The sequence below is a fragment of the Canis lupus genome, chromosome 13, assembly GCF_011100685.1.
Source record: "Canis lupus familiaris isolate Mischka breed German Shepherd chromosome 13, alternate assembly UU_Cfam_GSD_1.0, whole genome shotgun sequence".
NCBI lineage: Eukaryota > Metazoa > Chordata > Mammalia > Carnivora > Canidae > Canis > Canis lupus.
The window spans coordinates 58,893,415-58,914,952 of NC_049234.1; the positions used below are offsets into that span (position 1 = coordinate 58,893,415).

Consider the following 21,538-nt stretch of genomic DNA (forward strand, 5'->3'; position numbering starts at 1 on the left):
AAATGAAAGAATAAATACTATGTCAATAAACAAAAATATGCAAGAACAATACCTAACTCACTAGGTTGTTAGGACTGATGAAAATTCATTGAAAGTTCCTAGCAAATACTTGGCACAAATAAGCAAAGTATGTTGACTATTATCACCTGAGGAGAAGAAGTATTAAGATATATTCCCAATTATTGAAACCACATTAACCTCACTCAAAAGGAAGCAAATCAAACTAGACATTAAAATGACTAAGGGGCACCTGGTTGGCTCAGCTGGTTAAGTATCTACCTTCCGCTCAATTCATGATCCCAGAGTCCTGGGATGGAGCTCCGCCTCTGGCACCCTGCTCAGCCTGCTTCTCCCTCTCTGTCTGCCCCTCCCCCCTGCTCCTGCTGGCTCTCTCTCTCACTCTTTCTCTCTTAAATAAATTAATAAGATCTTTTAAAAAAATTACTAAGATAGTTAATTATACTGGAATTAAAATACAAAATACATTTTTAAAAATAACTAAAATGGTAAATTTTATGTGCTTTTACCACCTTAAAAAAAAACTTAAAAAAAAAAACTTTTAAGTGACAATAATACTTACCTTTTTAAATATATCACTCACATGCCATGTACTACATAATAGTCCCCATTTTAATATGAGGAAACAAATGGAGAGTACTACTTTGTCCTGGGGCAACCTCTAACTAACAGGTGAGCATGGATTTACAACCAGGTTTGTCAGACAGCAGAGCTTCTTACTTCTTCAGAAATGATTAAATGACACCGACAAACTATTAAATGCTAAACAACAAAAATAACTATATTGTATACATAACAGACATTACCCAGAATGATTTTTCTTCGTAACCAGGTCTTCCTCATCACTTTCTAATGACTCATTCTGGCAACAACCAGAAATTTCATCATGGTCAGTAACTCTTCCAGAATCTTTAGCATTTAAAAACTCCTGTGCTCCTGAGCTGCCTGAAGTAGTTATCTTCCGCTCTTTAAATGGGGTAGTTTTTTCCTTAGTATTCTTAGATGACTGATTTGGTTTTTCAGCAAGTTTTTGTCTACAGTCGTAAGACAATGACAATTCATTTCTTCTTGGAGAATTGCTATAAACATGACCTGAAAGAGTCAATGATAACCTAAAGTTAGCATAATGTTTATCTAGATTATTGAGCTCACTGAAATACCAACATCATTTACTTAGATGTAAACACACACACACACACCAATCTCATAGGCTATGTTTGTTTTCAAATTAAATTCATATACTGTACAGCTTTTCAATTTTTAGGTATATGCACCAACCCCTTTAAATTCATCACAGGCTTCCAAAACCACTTTCTGTGTCTCTACCCACTACTCTTTGGGCCATCCTTAAGATCTAGTTATTTCCCAAGGCTCCAGCTTCAGCTTCTCACTCTATGCACCTACTTTGAGGGACCCTTCTACCCTTAAACTGTAATTACTATGTAGATACTGGTATAATATTCACCTACAACTCTCTCCTAAATCTTCCCCTCTGGTTTTAGTTCCTATCTTAATGAAAAGTGTAACTATTGACCCAGATACCTACATCAGGAATCTGAATCATCGAAGACTCCTGTACCTACTCACAATCAATCCCCTAATTCTGTCATTTCTACATTCTTAATATCTCTCAAATCTATTTCTTCCATAGCTCTCCTGCAGGGATCCTCAACATTTCTTAACTGGATTATTAAAGCAGCCTGTTAGTCTACCTTTCTCTAGTCTTGCCATTCTTCAATCCATTCTTCACACTGCTTCAAGAATCATCTTAGGAAAACACAAGTTGGATCATGACAATGTTGCTAAAATCTTTTAGTGATTATCTGTAACTTAAGGATTAAGCCAAAATATTTTCAATTATTTATTTCTACACCTATTTATTTCATTAATCAAAAATGTTTAACATTCGCTGTCAAATAAACCAACCAAAAAAATCCGGCAATACTGAACTACTTACATTTCTCTAAAGCACTGCATCTTAAAAGGTTGCTCCCTGGACCAGCAGGATCAGTATCACTTGAGAACTAGTTTGAAATGCAAATTTTCAGGCTTCACTTCAGACCTACTAAATCAAAAACTCTGAGTAGAGCCCAATAATCTGTGTTTTAACGAGCCCTCCAAATAACTCTGATAAAACAATTTTTAAAAGGTTAAACTCTAATCTCCAGATGCTACTCTACTGAAAACATTCCATCCTTCCCTCTCACCCCATTCACTCAGTTGATTGCTAATTCATCCTTCAGGAAGCTTTCCCTAATTCCCATCCCTAAATTAAGCAGCTCTCTCTCAACTCTTTGATAGTATTTATTAGCCATCTAACTGTTTACTTATCTCTCTCTTCTAGCATACTGACAACTCCTAAGATCAAAATTGCTCTTTTATATTCTGAATGCCTAACACCAGGAGCAGGACTGTGGTGAAGCAATTTTTTTTTTCCAGTTCTACTGAGATATAAATGACATATAACATTGTATAAGTTTAAGATACACAATATAATAATTTTATATATGTATGTATTACAAAATGAATACCAAAGAGTAAAACTTAAAGTTCTCATCATAAAAAAATTTAATGAGCTTGGAAAATTTAAGAGGGTGCTCACTCTCAGAGTCATACAAACACTGAATCTGAACTCACACAACCCTGAGACCAAGTGCTTCTGCAAATTTCTCATTCTTTGTTACTCACTTGCTCCACTCTAGTATTGGGCCTTGCCTAACACCATTCCTGTCTCAGAGTGGGCACTCGATAAACGTTTCTCAACATACATGAAAAAGCAGCGGGGCCACATATCTACTATAGGCAGTTTGGTTGCTTACTAGGGAAATAAGCAATGGATCAACAGACAGAAAACTTGAGTTCTACTGTTTTCCAGTTCTAGCACAAAGGCCTATGACTTTAGGTTGCAACTCATATTGCTTTTTTGAGCTTCAGACTTTCTTTTTCTATCAGAAGAAATATTGGTAAGTCTCAGAGTTCTAGAAAACTTCTCCAAGCTTTGTAGATTTTTATTTACCTATATATTTACATGCTCATCTGCCATACCCTGGGTGACTCAGCGGTTTGGCGCCTGCCTTTGGCCCAGGGCACTATCCTGGAGTCCCGGGATCGAATCCCACGTGGGGCTCCCGGTGCATGGGGCCTGCTTCTCCCTCTGCCTGTGTCTCTGCCTCTCTCTCACTATGTCTATCATAAAATAAATAAATAAATCTTTAAAAAAAAATAGTAACAGGAGTTAATATTTTATATACTAACTACATGCCACTTACTCCTTCTACGGAGGTAGAAGGATTTGTAATAATGTTACAAAATAAGAAACTGAACAAAATAACTGAAAAGTGGAGAAATCATAATTTAAACCCAGATCTAAGTCCAAAATCCAAGGAAGGCTATAATATAATATCTCTTTCTACTATCAATCAAGGATCCCAATGACTCAAAAATTCATAGCAACAATGCCTCAGATTTGTGCCCTATTTGTTCTACTCTCACTTGTTGATCTAAATACCAGAGACAACAGATTCTGCAAATGTAAATATTCTTTTTTCATTTTTAATCTTCTACCATCTTCTCATGATTACTTCCTTTAAAAGATTAAAAATTTTTCCAAAACAATAAATGTACCACGTTGTACAGAGAAGAGATAGTATAGCAGACCGAAGAATGTCATTTTTATAAAGACCTGCTTGCAAAGTTACCTCTTGACTAGCATGTGGGAACTCAAATTTTGGAGGGTTCCCATTATTTCCTAACTGATAAATGTAGCTTAGTGCGCCTAAACTGCTTTGCAAAAAATACGGTTTATGTCAAATACTTGCTTTCCTTCAGGGAGTCTGGAATTTTAGTACTTACTAGGTAGACGGTGTCTAGGTGATCACCTCCAGGCTTCTTTGTCCATTCATAAGTGATGGACACTTGGGCTGCTTCCATAATTTGGCAAGCGTAAATAACACTGCTATAAACATCGGAGTGCATGTATCCCTTTGAATTAGTATTTCATTGGGTTCAAATACCTAGTAATGCTGGATCACAGCTATTTTTAACTCTTTGAGGAATCTCCATACCGTTTTCCACAGTGGCTGCACCAGTTTGTATTCCCACCAACAGTACAAGAGGGTTCTCCCTCCCCTACATTCTATGAGGTTATTTTATTTTATTTTTTTTTAATTTTATTTTTTTTAAATTTATGATAGTCGCAGAGAGAGAGAGAGAGAGAGAGAGAGAGAGAGAGAGGCAGAGACACAGGCAGAGGGAGAGGGAGAAGCAGGCTCCATGCACCGGGAGCACGATGTGGGATTCGATCCCGGGTCTCCAGGATCGCGCCCTGGGCCAAAGGCAGGCGCTAAACCGCTGCGCCACCCAGGGATCCCTCTATGAGGTTATTTTAAATGGGCAGATAAATTGATGTAACATCCTGTAAATTACCAAAAACACAAAGACCTTTCCTTGACCCTATATCTCTATGCTCCCTTATCTTACTATCTCTCCTTCCTCACTTCCTATTCTCTTAAAACCACTTGAATCAGGCTTTTGATCTATCATTCCACAGAAACCATTTCTATAAAAGTGACCAACAACTTCCATGTGGCCAAAATTCTATTGTCATTTCTTAACTCTCATCTACTTCAAGTCATCAGCAGTATTTAAGAGTCTATCACTCAATCCTTAAAATGCTTTCATTACTTTGCTTCCATAAACCTAAGTGCTCTTCAATTTCCTTTAATCTTACTAACTGTTCCTGTTTAGTTTCTTTTGGTGGATGGATCTACCTTTTCGTCTTGACTCCTGATTAGTCTCCCAGGACTAAATCCTTGGCTTTCTTCTCCAGGTTCATTGTATCATTAGGTGATTTCAAACAGTCCTAAAGTTTTAAAAATCATCTATATATTGTTAGGTCCCTAATTATACATCCTCCCATATCCTTCTCCCTAACTTTAAGTTCATTTACCAAGCTATTTCCTCAATATATCTACTTTGATATCTAATTAATTTATTACAACCTGAAATCTTGACATCCTTCCATATCTGCTTCTTTCATACTTTTCCTCATCTCAGTAAACAATAGAGCTCAAATATTCTACTTGTTCAGGCAAAAATAAGTCTGAGTCATCCTAGACTCCTGGTTCTCTCTCCGTTAGTACCAAATCCAAACACTTTTCATCTCTTCCCTCTGATAATCTCTTACCTAGTGCCCATGCCCTAGTTTCTTCTCTATATAGCAGTAAGAAAATCTTTTAAAAGAAGACTCAACCAAGTCACTTTACTGCTTAAAATCTTCCAATAGCTTCCCAATACACTTCATCTAAACTCTCTATCCCAGTCTGCCTCTCTGACTTCATCTCTCCTGGCTTACTCATCTTTAGCCATACTGGCCTTCTTGAATTTCTCAAACATGCCAAGTATGCTCCATTAGCACTTTTACAAATACTGTTCTCTTAGTCTGAAATGTTACACACCAAGTTATTTGTATGGTTCCCCTCTTCATTTTTCTAAGATATTTTCTCTGAAAGATCAAAATGGACTCTTATTACACCTTTTATAAGAACAGTATTCTATTTTCTTACCTACCCCTACTTCTGCCATCTACTTCTCATCTCTATCATTTATCTGATTTTTCTTTATTACCTATCACTGCATGAATTATACATCTATATTGCTGGTCTTCCTTTACTTAAATGTAAGTCCCATGAGAGCAGTTTATTTTTCCACAGCTATATCCTTATATCTAGAATATAGTATATAGTAGAGCCCAGTATCTTTACACTTTAATTGATTTAATATTTCTATCAATGATCCAATTTAACTTTGTCCTCATTAGATTTTCTGTGGAAAATGGGAGTATAAATCAAACATAAAGCCTCCTATACAATGACTTTTTGGAGCTCTCCATGAACATCATTTAAATAAAATACTTACTCTGCTCTGATTTTACCACCCACCAATCAGATGGGTGCCGGGAAATTCTTCGACTTCTTGTAATAGTTGAAGTCACTTCATCAGGTATAAGCTTATTCTTCTTGGACCCACTAGGAAAATGCTTCTTTTTAGATTTCTTATCTTTTTTCTGATACACTGTATAAGGAACATTGGTGCTATTTTTCTTGCTTCCTAAATTAAAGAAAATAAAAAAAAAATTTACAATCTATGGAACCAAAGAGTTTTCAGAAAATCACAACAGATTAAAAAAAAAAAAAACCCTTTCAATTATGTCTTAAATTTATTCTGTGGGCTTCTTTCATCTCCTTTTTTTTAAGTCAAATGTTCTCAATAAGATCTGTTTCTGTCAGTTAAATGTAAACCTTTCACATTGCTTGAGAACATATACTTCTGAGCCCCCCAAAAATGTACATTCTGAGTACATTCTGAAAAGGAAAAGTATGTGGCTTCTTCCAACTACTTACCAATGTCCCAAGTCAAAAAAAAAAAGGTAACCATTGTTTTTCTGTTTTGAATGGTCATGATTTTGTCAATCTAATTTTTGAAAGAAGAGATTTAAAATGAAGTTTTTTTCTTTTTTTAAAAGATTTTATTTATCCATTCATGAGAGACACACAGAGAAAGAGAGGCACAGAGACACAGGCAGAGGGAGAAGCAGGCTCCATGCAGGGAGCCTGACGTGGGACTCGATCCCGGGTCTTCAGCATCACGTCCTGGGCTGAAGGTGGCGCTAAACCGCTAAACGCCATCCGGGCTGCCCTAAAATGAAGTTTCAAAAGATGTTCCTATATGAAGGAAAAACATTATTTTTGTAAATAGAATTTAAAAAGAAAAAAGAGACTGAAAAGAAACAATGAATATGGCAAGCAATCATAGCTAACGTAAAGGTTTGGTACCAGTAGTAATTTCATTTCATCCCAATGATGTAAGAAAAGAATCTAGCAGAAAGGTGAGATCAATTCTAGTTTTGTTTTTTGTGGCTGACAACAAGAAGGAAAAATCAGGGAAATACAAGATATTTCAATACAAATATTACAGCAAAGAGGGGCACAACCACCAAAACGGAAAATTTTTTTCAGGAAGAGGTTTAAAATATTAGATGTTAGTAGACAGAATGAAAAATTTTCTTGATCATCAAATAAATCAAGAAACCAGCATTTATGAAGCATCTGAGAAAAGACTTCTGATCCAAAAAAAGAATTAAACCCCTATTAAGTAGGAAATATTCATGGAGTAAACAAATTACATAAAGTCTGTAAGACCAAAGGAGCAGATAGGTATTATACATAATCACATAATTAAAGATGAAACTGTACAGAACTTTTCAAAAAGATGAGAACATAATTCGGGTTGAAATCTGGAAATACAGGAAATACAAGACCAGACTTTTACTCTGAAGGTAAATTTGGGAAAATAATTCAGATGGAAGCAAAGGAATAATTTTCTCAAGGTATGAATATAAAGGAAGAACAAAGGGCAAACTATTAAACTTGAGGAATATGGAAAGAATCACGAAAATTTATAAGTGAAATGAGAAAAAGAAGTCAATAAAGAATAGAAGGAAATCAAACAAAAAAATAGGAGAATCAGACTTATCCTGGATTATCTAGGCTGGTCCAATCTAATTATATGTGTTCTTAAAAGTAGTGGTCAGAAAGGGCAATGGAAGAAGAGGTAAAAGAAAATGGAAATGTAAGAAGGCTGGTATTGCTGGCTTGGAAGATAAAAGAAGGAAATCATGATACAAGGATATAAACAACTTCAAGAGGCTGGAAAAGACAAGGAAGCAGATTCTCACCCAGAATCACAAGAAAAGCAACCTTGTCAACACATTGATTTTAGCCCAATGAAATCTATTTCAGATTTGTGACCCATAGAACTATAAAATACATGTATGTTTTTTAAGTCACTAAGTATGTGGTAATTTGTTATGACAGTGATAGAAAATTAATACAACTGGTAATTAATCAGAAATTATAGTCACTAAACAATCTAGATAAAGAAGAATTTAATATACCTGAAAATCAATGTGAAGAATTTGGCATTTAATTAAACAGAGTATCCTTCAAGTATACTTTCTTGATACAATGTTTTTTTCCTAAGAACTTAGGATAAATAAAAATTTTTGTAGCTTCAAATTTTGTGAATTCATATTTTAAGGGACTAATAAGAAAAAAAACTTTCCTATAATGTAACTTCAGTTTAGTCAGATTCTTTTTATTTTCTTAAAATACCCACCTCCTGAGAAAAGGAAAGGCAGGCAGGCAGGCAGGCCAGCCAGCCGGCCAGCCTGGGTGGCTCAATCACTTAAGCATCTGCCTTAGGCTCAGGTCATGATTCCAAAGATTCTGGGTTCTAGCCCTGCTTCATCCGGCTCCCTGCTGAGCGAGGAGTCGGTTTCTCTCTCTCCCTCTGCCACCACCACCCTGCTCATGCTCTCTCTCTCTAATAAATAAATAAAAATATTTTTAAAAAATAACCTGGGACATTTGGACATTTACAAGAGAGGTCCACAAAATAAAAACGGTGGCTTTTTTCTCCCTTTATTTTAAGCAGAATTTTTCAAATACACAAAGGTACGAACAGACAAAACTAATGTGTGACAACCATTAATTCAGGTAATTTAAAGTCTATGTTATAGATTATACAAAAAGAAAGCTAAAGTAATTGAATAAGTAATAATTAAAGTGGAATTTTTCATAAAAACTAGCTTAAACACCGTACTTTACCTCTTTCTCCCTTCTTTATCAGCAATATGTTATAGTCATCTAGAACCTCTAGGTACAAACACAATTATAGTGAAGAGAGTTTTCTGGTTAACTAATAGTTTTTTCAAATGACTACCAAAAACACTTCCACTTATTTCAAAACTTCTTTATAGTGCTTAAAAAATATAGGCTCTGGGATCCCTGGGTGGCGCAGCGGTTTAGCGCCTGCCTTTGGCCTAGGGCGCAATCCTGGAGACCCGGGATCGAATCCCACATCGGGCTCCCGGTGCACGGAGCCTGCTTCTCCCTCTGCCTGTGTCTCTGCCTCTCTCTCTCTGTGACTATCATAAATAAATAAAAATTTAAAAAAAATATTAAAAAAAATATTAAAAAAAAAAATATAGGCTCTAACGAGGAGACAGATCCTCAGCCAGTTTTTTTAACCTTGAGTGTTATCTCCTAACATATGGGATTATCAAGAAGGATTAAATTATATTATGTACATATAAAATATCTAATACATTTATTAAGTGTTTTCTATTCCATTAACTATTCTAAAGAAACCTGTAAGAAAAATTACCTTTTCTATTACTTAGAAAGCGGTATAAAGAATATAAATGGATCTTTTCTTCATGAGAGTTTCATCATTACAAACCTTAATCACTATACAATAATGACATAAAGAGGATAACCATACTCCAGCTTTGTCTGAGACAATCTCAGTTTATGCTTCCTGTCCTGAAATCCCTTTTAATTCTCAAGTCTCCCAGCTTGGATAAGTAATATAGTGAAACAAGATAAAAAGATCTATTGAGATATTACTTGGATAACTGTCTCTAATTCTACTACTGGCCTATGAATATATGTGTATATCTGCTAGTCTACAGACACTACTAGATCGATTTTTTTAATGGTGATAACTGTGTCTCAGTAATCTTTGTTAATTTCACTACCTAAATACAGTGTCTAGCAATTTACTGTTAGATTAATGAGAAAATGATGGAATAAAAGAGTATGAATTTTATTCTGTAATAAATAGCCCCATACTAATCTTGTTTTTTTCTTCCCAGTTTATATTTCAATAAACCTCAAAGAATATATGATGTTGTCTTATTCATATTCTGGTAACTACCTGGTTTATGAGTCTTTCCCATTCACTTTTCCCTTTATATATACTACCATCTTAGAAGCTACACAAAACTCAAGTGACTCAGAATTTAGTTGTAGGTAAAAGACAGATGCTAGAAAAGAGCCTACAGATTTAGTTTTACTTTGCCTACTTCCCAAAGCTAAACAGAAATATTATAAAAACAAAGTTGTGGAATACTGTTCATAGTTATACTTAATATAAAACACTTACCCACAGGCAGCATCTGTTTTTTGGAAATACCAACATTTATCACCTTTTCACACTCTTCCATATTTCTATCTGAATTTCTCTGTAATTTATCTTGGGTGATATGTGACACATTTATATTGTTATCTTTCGATTGTTCCATATCAACCTGTTCTTCAAGGATATTGGCCTTAAATTTTCCTCTCTCTTGTTGTTGTATAGTCTTTTTCTTTCCAGATGATTTCTCTGCATTCTCATAATACATTTCATGTTTTGTAGATCTATAATCATTTTCCAGTTCATTTGTCGAAGCACAACTTCTACCCAGTCTTCTTTGTTCAGAGGGCGGAGACGTCTCTACTGCATAAGCTGTGTCAGAATGTTTGTCACTTGTCAAAGCTGTAGGTGACAGGCTGTGATGTTTTTCTTTTGACTTCTTACTTTGAAGTAGTGCAGAGCTCTCTGCAGGGTACACTGTGCACTGTTTCAGAGACCCAGCCTTTCTGGGTATAGTAATCCAAGGTTGACTGGCAATACTGCTTTCTGATTCATCAATTATAAATTCATCCTCTAACAACGTTAGGTCATTTGAAGGAGATGAATGAGGTGGAGCAGTTGCTATATGCCTAACAACAGGACTAAACAGGATGTTACAATAAGTAATAGCTCAAAAAATAAAGTTTTTACCTTTGCTTTGTGAAGAAAATAATCTAAATAGGAAATATAATCTATGTATCTTTTAAAGAACAGTATACATCTCGTCAATTTTCTCTTACCCTTGAAAATCCTCCTCTCCTTTTACATTTCTGTAATACCCAATTATACTCATTTAAAACACTAATGAAATCACAGAAGTTCAGAGCTGGAAGGAAGCCTAGACATCAACTAATTTAAGGCTCCCCCAACCCATTATATATATTGAATAGTTGAAACCCGCAGATGTGTTAAACAGCCCAGAGACATTGACCTACAGTCCAAAAATGCATGCCATTATTATTTATACTGTTATACTAATTCTAGGTCTGTATAGATGTCTCTTAGGGGCCAGATTTCTTTACATCCAAAACAATGTCATTTCCAAGGCATCTTCAAGTATAATAGTCTAAGAAAACACTACAAATTTATGCACTAAATAATATAAAAATTCATTCCAAGTTTGATAATCACATACGTCTTCAAATAAGTTTTAATATTGGAATCACAGTATAGAAATAAATGAAAAGTATCTAGAAAGGTAATCTAATAGGAATTAAACAGCATCTCTTCCAATTAGTTGGGAAAGCTTTCTAGAGAAGGAAGGAATTATTCAAAGGATAGTAATCTGATGGACTCTTCTGCATTTCCTTCGTTTTTATAACAACAGCCTCAAGCAAAACACCTACTGAAGTGAGATATGCATAAGTAAAAACTTAGGGTAAACACCCAAACTCTGAAGCTAGCATATGTACTCCTGTTTCTGCCTTTTCCGCTTGAGTCAGGATCCTTAAGCATTATCGTGTCTGCCTCTTCTATATTTTCATTAATAAAATATACAAAAAGATTATGAAATGAAAATGCCTTCTCTACTTTTCTAATCTCAAACCCCTGATAAATCTTATAATCTCTATATATAAATATATATATATTTATACACACACACACACATATATATACACTAAGAAATATACTATCTTCTAACAAGTAGAGTTTTGCAAGTTTATATGATTAGAAAACTCTAGAAAATCTAATGAATACCAAGTCAATATAAATAGAAAACCACAATGTATGAATATTTAAACAGAAATATTACTTTTCAACATTTAGAGAAATAGCCAATCTGTTATAAACAGGTTTAATTTGCCTTACTGTATATAACTCATCTATTAAGTTTTTGTATATAAAGAAGTAATGCTAAGAATTTAAAAATTAAGCCTTCCTAAACCGGCCAATAAGAATTCTCTAAATTTGCGCCTCTATTTTACTTCAAGGGACTTCCAAAACATCATGATTAGTCAAACTGAAGATATCCTTAGGAAACAACGTTGACACTTGCTATAGACTGAATGTCTGTATATTTCCAAAATTTATAAACTGAAACCTAATCCCCAGTGGAATAGTATTTGGGGATGGGGCTTTTACAAGGTGATTAAGTCATGAGGGTAGAACACTAATGAATAGAATTAACACCCTCATAAAAGAAGCCTCAGAAAGCCTTCTTGCTATCATCTGCCATGTGAGGTTGTAGAAAGAAGATAGCCATCCATGACCCAGGAAGCAGATGTCACCAGAAAAGAAAAAGACTAGCATATGACAAGGGAAAAATGGTATGCCAAAACAGACAAATGCAAATGTGTATGACCAAGTTGGCAGAAACAGGTAACCAGGGAGAGTGAAGGTTTTAAATACCAGCTGACAAATCTGAAGTTTATATAGGCCAGTGGTTCTCAACCCTAGCTGACATTAATTGTAGTTAACTGTAATGTGCAGCCAGTTAAGATCACTGTATGGACACTGAAGAACCTCTAAAGGTTTTAAGGAGGCCAAAACAGACTAAAATTTATTAACACAAGCAGAAGAAAAGTAAAAGTGTTAAAGCCCTTAATAGTGAAATACATCATGACATAATTCTGTTTCTAAATACTGCCTTCATTCTTTGGTATCATACAGATTTGAAAGTGCTAATGAACAGAAGCAATGAAAGCTGAAAAAACTTACTGTCTTTCACATTTAATTTAGTAGATATTTAATGATGGCTTTGGGAGTGATTTGCTGTGAGAGTTAGGCATAATTTCAATTAAAATTTGTACCAAATAAGATTAACTTCTATATAAATAGCATTTAGCATTAAGAATCTATTTAAATAGCATTAAGAATCCTTGATATTGTTCACAGAATGTAAAATAAAATTGCCTCAAAGGCAGCTTCTTAGTAACTCACCTGGATTCACTTTTTCGTTTTACAGTTTCTAAAAACAATGTTGAAAAACTTTTTTTAGTTTGTGGCTGAATTTCATCTTCTGAGTCTTGTACTCTTTTCTGAGATATTCTTAATGATCTCCTCTTTTGTGTTTCTTCTGATACTTTATCTTCTATTTCTGATACTTTATTTGCTATTTCTCCTTTCTTCAAAACACTTTTTTCTTCAAAATTTAACCTTGAAGGTTAAAAGGAAGGCAAGTTGTATAATCTCACAGTTTGCTGAGTTATAAGTTTTCCTGAACAATAAAGTTTTCAGTGACAATACAGACCACTTACAAAATTTTCCACTAGGCCGGGACACTTGGGTGGCTCAGTGGGTTGAGCGTCTGCCTTTGGCTCAGGTGGTGATCCCAGAGTCTTAGGATCAAATCCTGCATCAGGCTCCCCCTCTGGTTCTCCCTCTGCCTATGTCTCTGCCTCTTTCTTGGTCTCTCTTATGTATAAATAAATAAAATCTTAAAAAAAATTTTTTTTTCCACTAGGCCTTTAAAATCTCCACGTTCTGATCTGTAATCTCTTAAAATATACAAAGAAAATTACATTTCTTATTTGTCAATGGAAAAAAGTAAGAGATAGACCAAGGAAATCTGTATCTTAGAGGACTAGTTCTCAAACATTTCATGAGATTTTGAATAATCTGAAAAATCTTATCAAAATATAGATTCTGATTCAGTAGGTCTAAAGTAGGCTTTGAGATTCTGTATTTCTAAAAAACTGCCAGATAATGCATCCACTGTTCTTGATCCTGAGCCACAGAATATTCTGAATAGCAAAATCTTAGAATGTACTTAACTCCTTGGCTCCAAGAATTACACAAGACACTAGGCAGACAGTTACACTCATTGCAAAGGTACCCAGCAGCAAAGGACTTTGAATGATCTACTTTGCCTCTTAAAGGCCAAAATGAAAGCCCCAAGAAACAGACATAGATTTACCACAATTTACCCTCAAAATACTTACCTTCTGCTACCCTACAAATGACCCAACACATACCTACCACTGTAATTACAAATGACACAGAGAAAATACTCTTAGGAAGTTATAGAAAACATATTATCAGAAGAAAATACTTTTTTTTCCAGCCTATAGAAATGTTTACCCACAAACTTCTCTGAAGCATACCTTAAGCTTTCTGTATCAAATATAAACAATATAAACTGATGTATGTTATGCTCTTCTCATGTTAAGATTCCTCAATATTTACTATAAAATACATTAAAAATAAATAACTTAAAATTTTCAAAGCAGGATTCACATTATTATTTGAATAGGTAAAAATTTACCTTTTTCTGGTTTTAAGAGAAATTTCTGTACTTGAAGGCAATGTATTTACTGAATTTTCAGAAGTGTAGGTCTCTCTCTTTTGGGCCACAGATGGAACAGCATTTTGCAATACAGAAGCTTTTGCATCCAAAAGAACTACAGGTGAGCCAACAGATAAGTGAAATTTTTCACTGGCTTCACTGTGGTGATCTCTGAGTTTTTTACTTGACGTTCTTCTTAAGCCAGGTGTATTTTTAGAACCAACAGTTGCCAAAATTTGCTGATGAACTTCATGGTCTTGAGCTAGAAGAAAATTATATGAAGACATTAAAATTTTTTAAATATTAGAACAAAATGTGTTTTAAAATTCAATAGCAATAATTAGAAATAGTTTTCAGAAGACTCACAGTTCATTAAGTTTATAATCAAAGATCTATGATTAAAATATGTAAGTGCTCTACAAGTTCTAATTTACGAAATCAATGAATATAAAGATGTATTTGCTCCTTGCTCTGAAGTTTTGAAATGGCAAAAATTCTCAAACAGAAAATTCACAATTATATGGATAGTCAATTTACTCAAGATTTGAATAAATCTATACACAGTTAAAATAATGAAGAAATGCTAGAGAAATTATGAGATTCGATTTTTAGGTTGAAAGTCAGTAAACTATGGCAGCTAGATAACCACATATACAGATATATACACTTACAGAGCCATAACCGATATATGCAGAGATATATAAGATTTGTGTGTAAATATATATAAAGGTACATATGTAAAAATATTTTTATATGTAAAAGAGTATTTGTGTGTGTATATATATATATACACATACATATATACATGTACATATAAAGAGCATACATATTCTCTTAGCCTTATACCTTCAAATATCAAAGAAAAAGTAGAACTGCTGGGGAGTATTTGTACTGATTCACACTCTTACAAAGCAAAGATCAGGGGCACCTGGGTGTCTCAGTTGGTTTAGCATTCAACTCTTGATTTCAGTTCAGGTCATGATCTCAGGGTGGTGAGATCAAGTCCCGCATTTGGTTCAGCATATAGCGAAATCTGCTTGGGTTTCTCTCTCCTTCTCCCTCTGCCTCTCTCTCCCTGAACCCCACACACTCTGCCTCTCTCCCTCTCAAAAATAAATTACTTAATTACTTAATTAATTTTTTAAAAAAGCAAAGATTAAAAATTTTAAATACAATCAAAAAACATCTTTTAGAAGGTTATGGAACAAGACAGTATACTCAGTTTTCTCTGCTTTTCCCTCTAAATACAACTAAACTAAATTCCTGGTAATTATCTATCCAACAACAATAACAGAACTCTAAAAGCTGGAAAGAAAAAGGTGTATTTGCTAGGAACCTCAAGCTTTAAGCAACAAAAGACAATATGGTGAATCCTTTAGGTTGTCCTTTTATCTCCCATATACCCCCCTAGACTGGATTCTAGAGGTATGCAACCCAGAACCACCAATAGGCATAGGGGAAAAAATCCTCCATTCTCTGGCCAAAAGACTTGAAGAAGGGAAACTCAACAAGGACCTCTAGCAGGGAGCCCCAACTCTTAATTCCACAACCTAACCCACTAAATACGCCATTCTATAGTGGCCTTGTAAAAGCAGCAAAGCCTCAGGCCATGCCAGGTCCCACTCTGTAAGTTATACAGGACAGCAGTAGTAAAAGAGCAAAGTCCTAGGCTAACCTTGTCCCTGGACCAACCCAGTCTCCACTTCAACAATCAAGGATAGCAGGCCAAATGATCCACAAATAGCTGCAGAGAAGTGAAACTTTTTACCTTCCCAGCCACTGCTGCACAGACCAAGGTGACATTTTGAACCACTGTTAGTATCAACAACCAAGGCCTTACTTCACATGGAGGGCCTCTATGGGCAGTCTAACCTGAGGCAGGAAGAACTTAAGAAAACCCTACACCCCCCCATCTTGTCCTCTACCCAGTCATTTTAGAAGATCCAATCTCAACAGTTTCTGACCCCAACCCTCACTTGAGTGAATAAGGACATGGGGTACTCTGAAACATCTTCCATTCATCTGACACAGCACCTCCAAGAACTGAGCGGGAATCTCAGCAGCATCAGGAAATGAAACAGACCAAAATATCACTGTTAGGACTCTAAACACTTAACTGCCACTGGAAATAAAATCCACAGAAGCAAGCAATAACCTACACATTAAACCAAAACAAGGCAACTGTATACTATAACAAAAGATTTAAATAGAATCAAGAGTTTCCTAAAATATTAACCAAAATGTCAAGAATACAATCAAAATGATGAAGCATACCAAAACTCAGAAAAGCACTACCTGAACAAGAAAAATATGACCAATGGGCACAAATAAACAAGATGAATCAAATGTTAAAATTATTTAATAAGAATTTTAAAATATCCATCATAAAAATGTTTTAACAATCAACTACAAACTCTCCTGAAACAAATAAAAAGACAAACTCTCAAAAAAATGAGTTACAAGGAAGAACCAGTTTTTTGGATTTTAGCCATTCTTACAGTGTGCAGTGGTATATAATTATTAATTTAAAATTCCTAATGACAAAAAAATTCCTAATAGCAATGATGAACAAATCAAAATCACAATGAGATACAACTTCATACCCATTAGGATGGCTATTATCAACAAAACACACACATGCAAAAAAAAAAAAAAAAAAGTATTGTTGAAGATATGGAGCAACTGGAACCCTTATACACTGCTCGTGGAAATGCAGAAATGATGCAGCCACTATAAAAAACAGTTTAGTGGTTCCCCTAAAAGTTAAAAATACAATTACTGTGTGATCCAATAATTTCTTTTTTGTGTATGTCTCCAAAAGAATTGAAAGCAGAGACTGCAAGAGGTATCTGTACACCTGCATTCACAGCAGTGAATAAGCAAAAAGTGGAAACTGCCAAAATATTCATCAGTGGATAAATGAACAAAACAAAATGTAGTCATGGATGGATCTAGAAAGTATAATACTAAGTAAATAAATCAGAGAAAGACAAATACTCTATGATTTCACTCATATGTGAAATTTAAGAAACAAATGAACGTATGGGGGGAAAGGGGAGAGAGAGGAAAACCAAGAAATAGACTCTTAACTATAGAGAACAAATTGATGGTCACCAGAGGGGATGTGGGTTGGGGGATGGGTGAAATAGGTGATGGGGATTTGATGAGCACCAGGTATTGTATGGAAGTGTTGAATCACTATATTTTACATTTGAAACTAATACTACACTGTATGTTAACAAACTGGAATTTAAATAAAAACTTAAAAAAGAAGATGAAAATCTAAGACTCTACCATTAGAATAAGATAGACCTTTTAACCAAAACAAGGTCAAAAACTATTAGAAGTCACAAATTTGACAATTAAAATTAAAAATCTTACTTACCATATGGTTTAAGATACTATAAAACAAAATCTGTAAAAGTCAAGGGATCATTGGAAAGGCAAACACCTCTCACACAAATCACAGATCAACAGATATAGATACTCAATTCAAAGACCTCTCATTAACAAGAAAAAACTAATGTGCAAAGGATACGAATAGCCAACTCAGATAAAAGGAAATTCAAATAGCCAATAAATAAATTAAAAAGTATTCAAATGCAATGGATATCACAGATATCTTTTTTAGAAAATATTTTAGTTATTGAACAGACAGAGTGAAAGAGCAGAGAGCACAAGCAGGAAGAACAGCAGATGGAGAGGGAGAAGCAGGCTCCCCACTGAGCAGGGAGCCCAATGTGGGGCTTGATCCCAGGATGCTGGGATCATGATCTGAGCCAAGAGCAGACACTCAACCAACTGAGCCACTCAGGCACTCCCTGGATATCATAGATATTTTAGAGTGACAATGAGATCATGTAATACCAATCAAACTGGCAAAAAAAAAAAAAAAAAAGGCAAATGATCTATCAGGTAAAAAGTACTTTCCCACATTGCTAGTGTAAAAAAAAAATTGTACAGCCTCTTCTGAAGGTGTGCACACACACATACATTTATATATGTTTTCATTCAAAGGTTACCTCAGCAGGACAATGGAAATAACAATTAGTAGCTTTACTTTTTTAATCTTTGAAGCTTACTTCAAATGAGCAAAATTTTTCTGATTTGAAAAAATGTAAACCAACTTTTAAAAGTTGCAGCACATATATCTAATAAAAGGAAATGAACAAAAGGATAAAAAAAAGAACACTAACCATGTATATACAAATATTGAATGTTATATACTTGAAGCTAACATGTTACATGTCACATATCTCAATTAAAAAAAAAAATGCTCAAGAAGCCCATGAAAGGGTCCATGTGAGAAGGAATTAAGACTTCCTGCCTGCATTTTAGCCCCACATGAGTCATCTTGGAAATATATCCTTATTCCCCATTAAGCCTTCAGATGACTGCAACACTGACCAACATCTTGACTGACACCTCATGAAAAATTTCAAGCCAGAACCATCTATCTAAGCTGCTTCTCAATTCCTGACCCATAGAACTGTGTGATTTAATATTCATTGGTTGGGGGGAGAGGGGAAGGAGACTAATCTATTTGAAAAGTCTTAAAACTACAGTCTATGCAATAATTTTTTTTTAATGTCTCTTACCATATCCTAATAATCAATGTTCTTACCACTAAAACAAAGGAATACTCAAAGCGTATTATTCGTGTTTAAAAAAACAAAACAAAATAAAACACTGACCACTCTGTCTACACTGACCTGTGAACCTATCACTCAAGCCAACACATGTGACACCTTCAAAATCTCCTTTTAAATGTCTAAGCAAATAACATCCATGGAGATGCCACCAACCTGATCTGTTGACACCTTCACTTTCTTTCTTCCTTGAAGAAACTGGAACTGACTTCAGATGAGATTTCTGGCACTGAGCCTAAGAGATATACAACATTAGATCTAATAAAAAATAGTAATTCTGATTAAATACATTTGTTTTTTAAATTGGAAAAAAAAGAAAGTATTTAAAAACAATAAACCAGCTGATAGAGTTGTATACTTAAGTAACTACTTTAGAAAACAATGTGGAAAAAAGAAAGAAAGGGAAGGAAGGAAGGAAGGAAGGAAGGAAGGAAGGAAGGAAGGAAGGAAGGAAGGAAGGAAGGAAGGAAGGAAGGAAGGAAAAACAATGTGGCATTATCTAGTAAAGTTGAAATTTCAAATAACCTAACACAGAAACAATGTTGCTCTGGATAACAAAGAACTATTCTGATAGTAAACTGGGTAAATTATGGTATAGTCCTATAACATCACACATCACACATTCAACAATGAAATGACTAAGATACAGCAATAAGAATAAATGACAGTTAACCATGAAAAAAAAAAATCAGGTCATAGAAGTATGTCACAGTCCTATTTACATAAAGTTCAAAGTAGATACATGTGAAACTATATATATATAAATACATATATTTTAGAAATTCACTCAATGGAGAAATCAACATAGCAGGCCTGATCATTTAAAGCAGCTCACAGGGCAGTCCTTGGTTGGCAACTGGGGACTTGGCTTTCAGAATGTTTCCCCCATTACCAAATGATAAGGTTGTGCCTACTAGGCAGCTACTTAGACTGTATAAAAATGTGATTTACAGTGAACATCTGCTTTTTTTTCTTCAGAGAGAACAGGATTTGATTGGGCAGAGAGTGCCTATGTAACCAGTCCCGAATAAAAATGGGGTAAGCCTCAGAAAGCTTCCCTGGGCAGAAAGACTGTACACATTTCACTGCTGGAAGCAACACGTTTTCTGTGATCCCCACAGGTACCCTTGACATGGTTCCTCCAGACTGCCTGGTGGGTCTTTTTCCTTTCCTGATCTGGCTGTATATCCCGACTATATGCCTATAATAAATCTCAGTCACAAGTACAACTATATGATGAGTTTCATGAGTCCTTCTAGTGAAGCACCAACATGTGGATGATAATGGGACCTGTCAGAGGTAGGGGAGAAAGTGCTGAACAAATGTCAGCAACACACCCATTACGTGGTGAAATTATAAAATAAAAGAGGGGAACGACGAACAGAAAATTCAAGATAGTGGTTACCTCTGTGCAGGGAGGAGAGGCTGAAGAACAGGATCAGAAAGGGACACACTGATGCTGAAGTATGGAGATTTCTTACATTGAGGGATGGGTACGTAAGTGTTCATTTATATTATTTTTAATGCTTTACATAATGCATATTTTCTTTTGTAAATCTGAAATATATCGTCATAAATTTTAAAAATCTAGAAAAGGGAAATCTCATTCATATATTGCATATGGGGGAAAAAACTGGTAAAGCATCTTGCAGAAAAAACTGAAAATACTTAACAATTTTTTTTTCTAAGATTTTATTTATTTATTCATGAGAGACACAGAGAGAGAGGCAGAGGGCGGGCCCCATCCAGGAAGCCCGATGTGGGACTCAATCCTAGGTCTCCAGGATCACGCCCTGGGCCTAAGGCAGGCGCTCAACCACTGAGCCACCCAGGCGTCCCAATATTTAACAATTTCATCTGAAATGTGCATATCCTAGAAACTTCAGTTTACAACATGTGCATGAGGAGGCATGAACAAAAGATGCACATCACTACATCACTGTAATAATGAATTGATGGAAACAACCTAAAAATCTACCAATATGGAAATATATAAATGAGGAAGCCACTGCACTGCTGTTCAGTGAATATACTATGGAACTCAATTACATAAAGAAAACAAAAGCAAACTTTCACTATACTTTGTTCCTCTTAAAACCTCATTAGGATTTTTTTAAAATGTACAAACCCAGAAGTATGAAAAGAGAAGGGATTACATGGGACATGTCAACCAATTTTTCTTCAGTTGGAAAGCAGATCAGCAGCAAGTAATCAGTCCAGAGAGAGCAGAAACATGCTAGCAATGGAGAAAGCGCAGGATAGATTTATGTTTATGGAGAAACCCTTAAGATCATTAATTCAACATACAAGGCACCTCTAAAAGAGAGGTTCCAACTGGGACTTACAAACAGAAGAGTTGTTAAAAGTATGTATAGGAAGCAGTCAGAGTCATAGTCTGTCCTTTCCCAACCCTGGCATATTAGATGTTTACTCTCTTGAGTCCCAGAATTGGAGAGCCTCTAGACTCAGACACAGCTGAAGGTAAGAGTAAAAACAGTTATTAAGTGAAAGCATTCAAAATGTACCTTCCCTCTGCCCCACCTGGCTGAGAAGATTTGTAGTTATCAGACTTCGAAGCAGGAGAGATTTGTCTGAAAAACCTATCAAGCCAAGTTTAAAAAGCCTGTAG

The 21,538-nt window shown here is 35.0% G+C and overlaps 1 protein-coding gene across 4 annotated transcripts in view; it reads right to left on the minus strand.

Moving 5' to 3' along the window:
• Nucleotides 1–21,538, minus strand: part of CENPC (centromere protein C) — a 78,337-nt gene that overhangs the window by 42,532 nt on the left and 14,267 nt on the right. For all 4 annotated transcript variants that reach the window (XR_005369062.1, XR_005369061.1, XM_038556200.1 and 1 more), the window contains exons 5-10: nucleotides 19,066–19,144; nucleotides 14,240–14,522; nucleotides 12,916–13,131; nucleotides 10,024–10,637; nucleotides 5,935–6,126; nucleotides 825–1,110 (exon numbers count right to left, since the gene is read on the minus strand). Coding sequence is in view for 2 of the 4 variants with exons in the window: in XM_038556200.1 (XP_038412128.1) it covers nucleotides 825–1,110; nucleotides 5,935–6,126; nucleotides 10,024–10,637; nucleotides 12,916–13,131; nucleotides 14,240–14,522; nucleotides 19,066–19,144 (1,670 nt within the window). In the remaining 2 variants the exon portion in view is untranslated. The remainder of the gene's footprint in view (nucleotides 1–824; nucleotides 1,111–5,934; nucleotides 6,127–10,023; nucleotides 10,638–12,915; nucleotides 13,132–14,239; nucleotides 14,523–19,065; nucleotides 19,145–21,538) is intronic.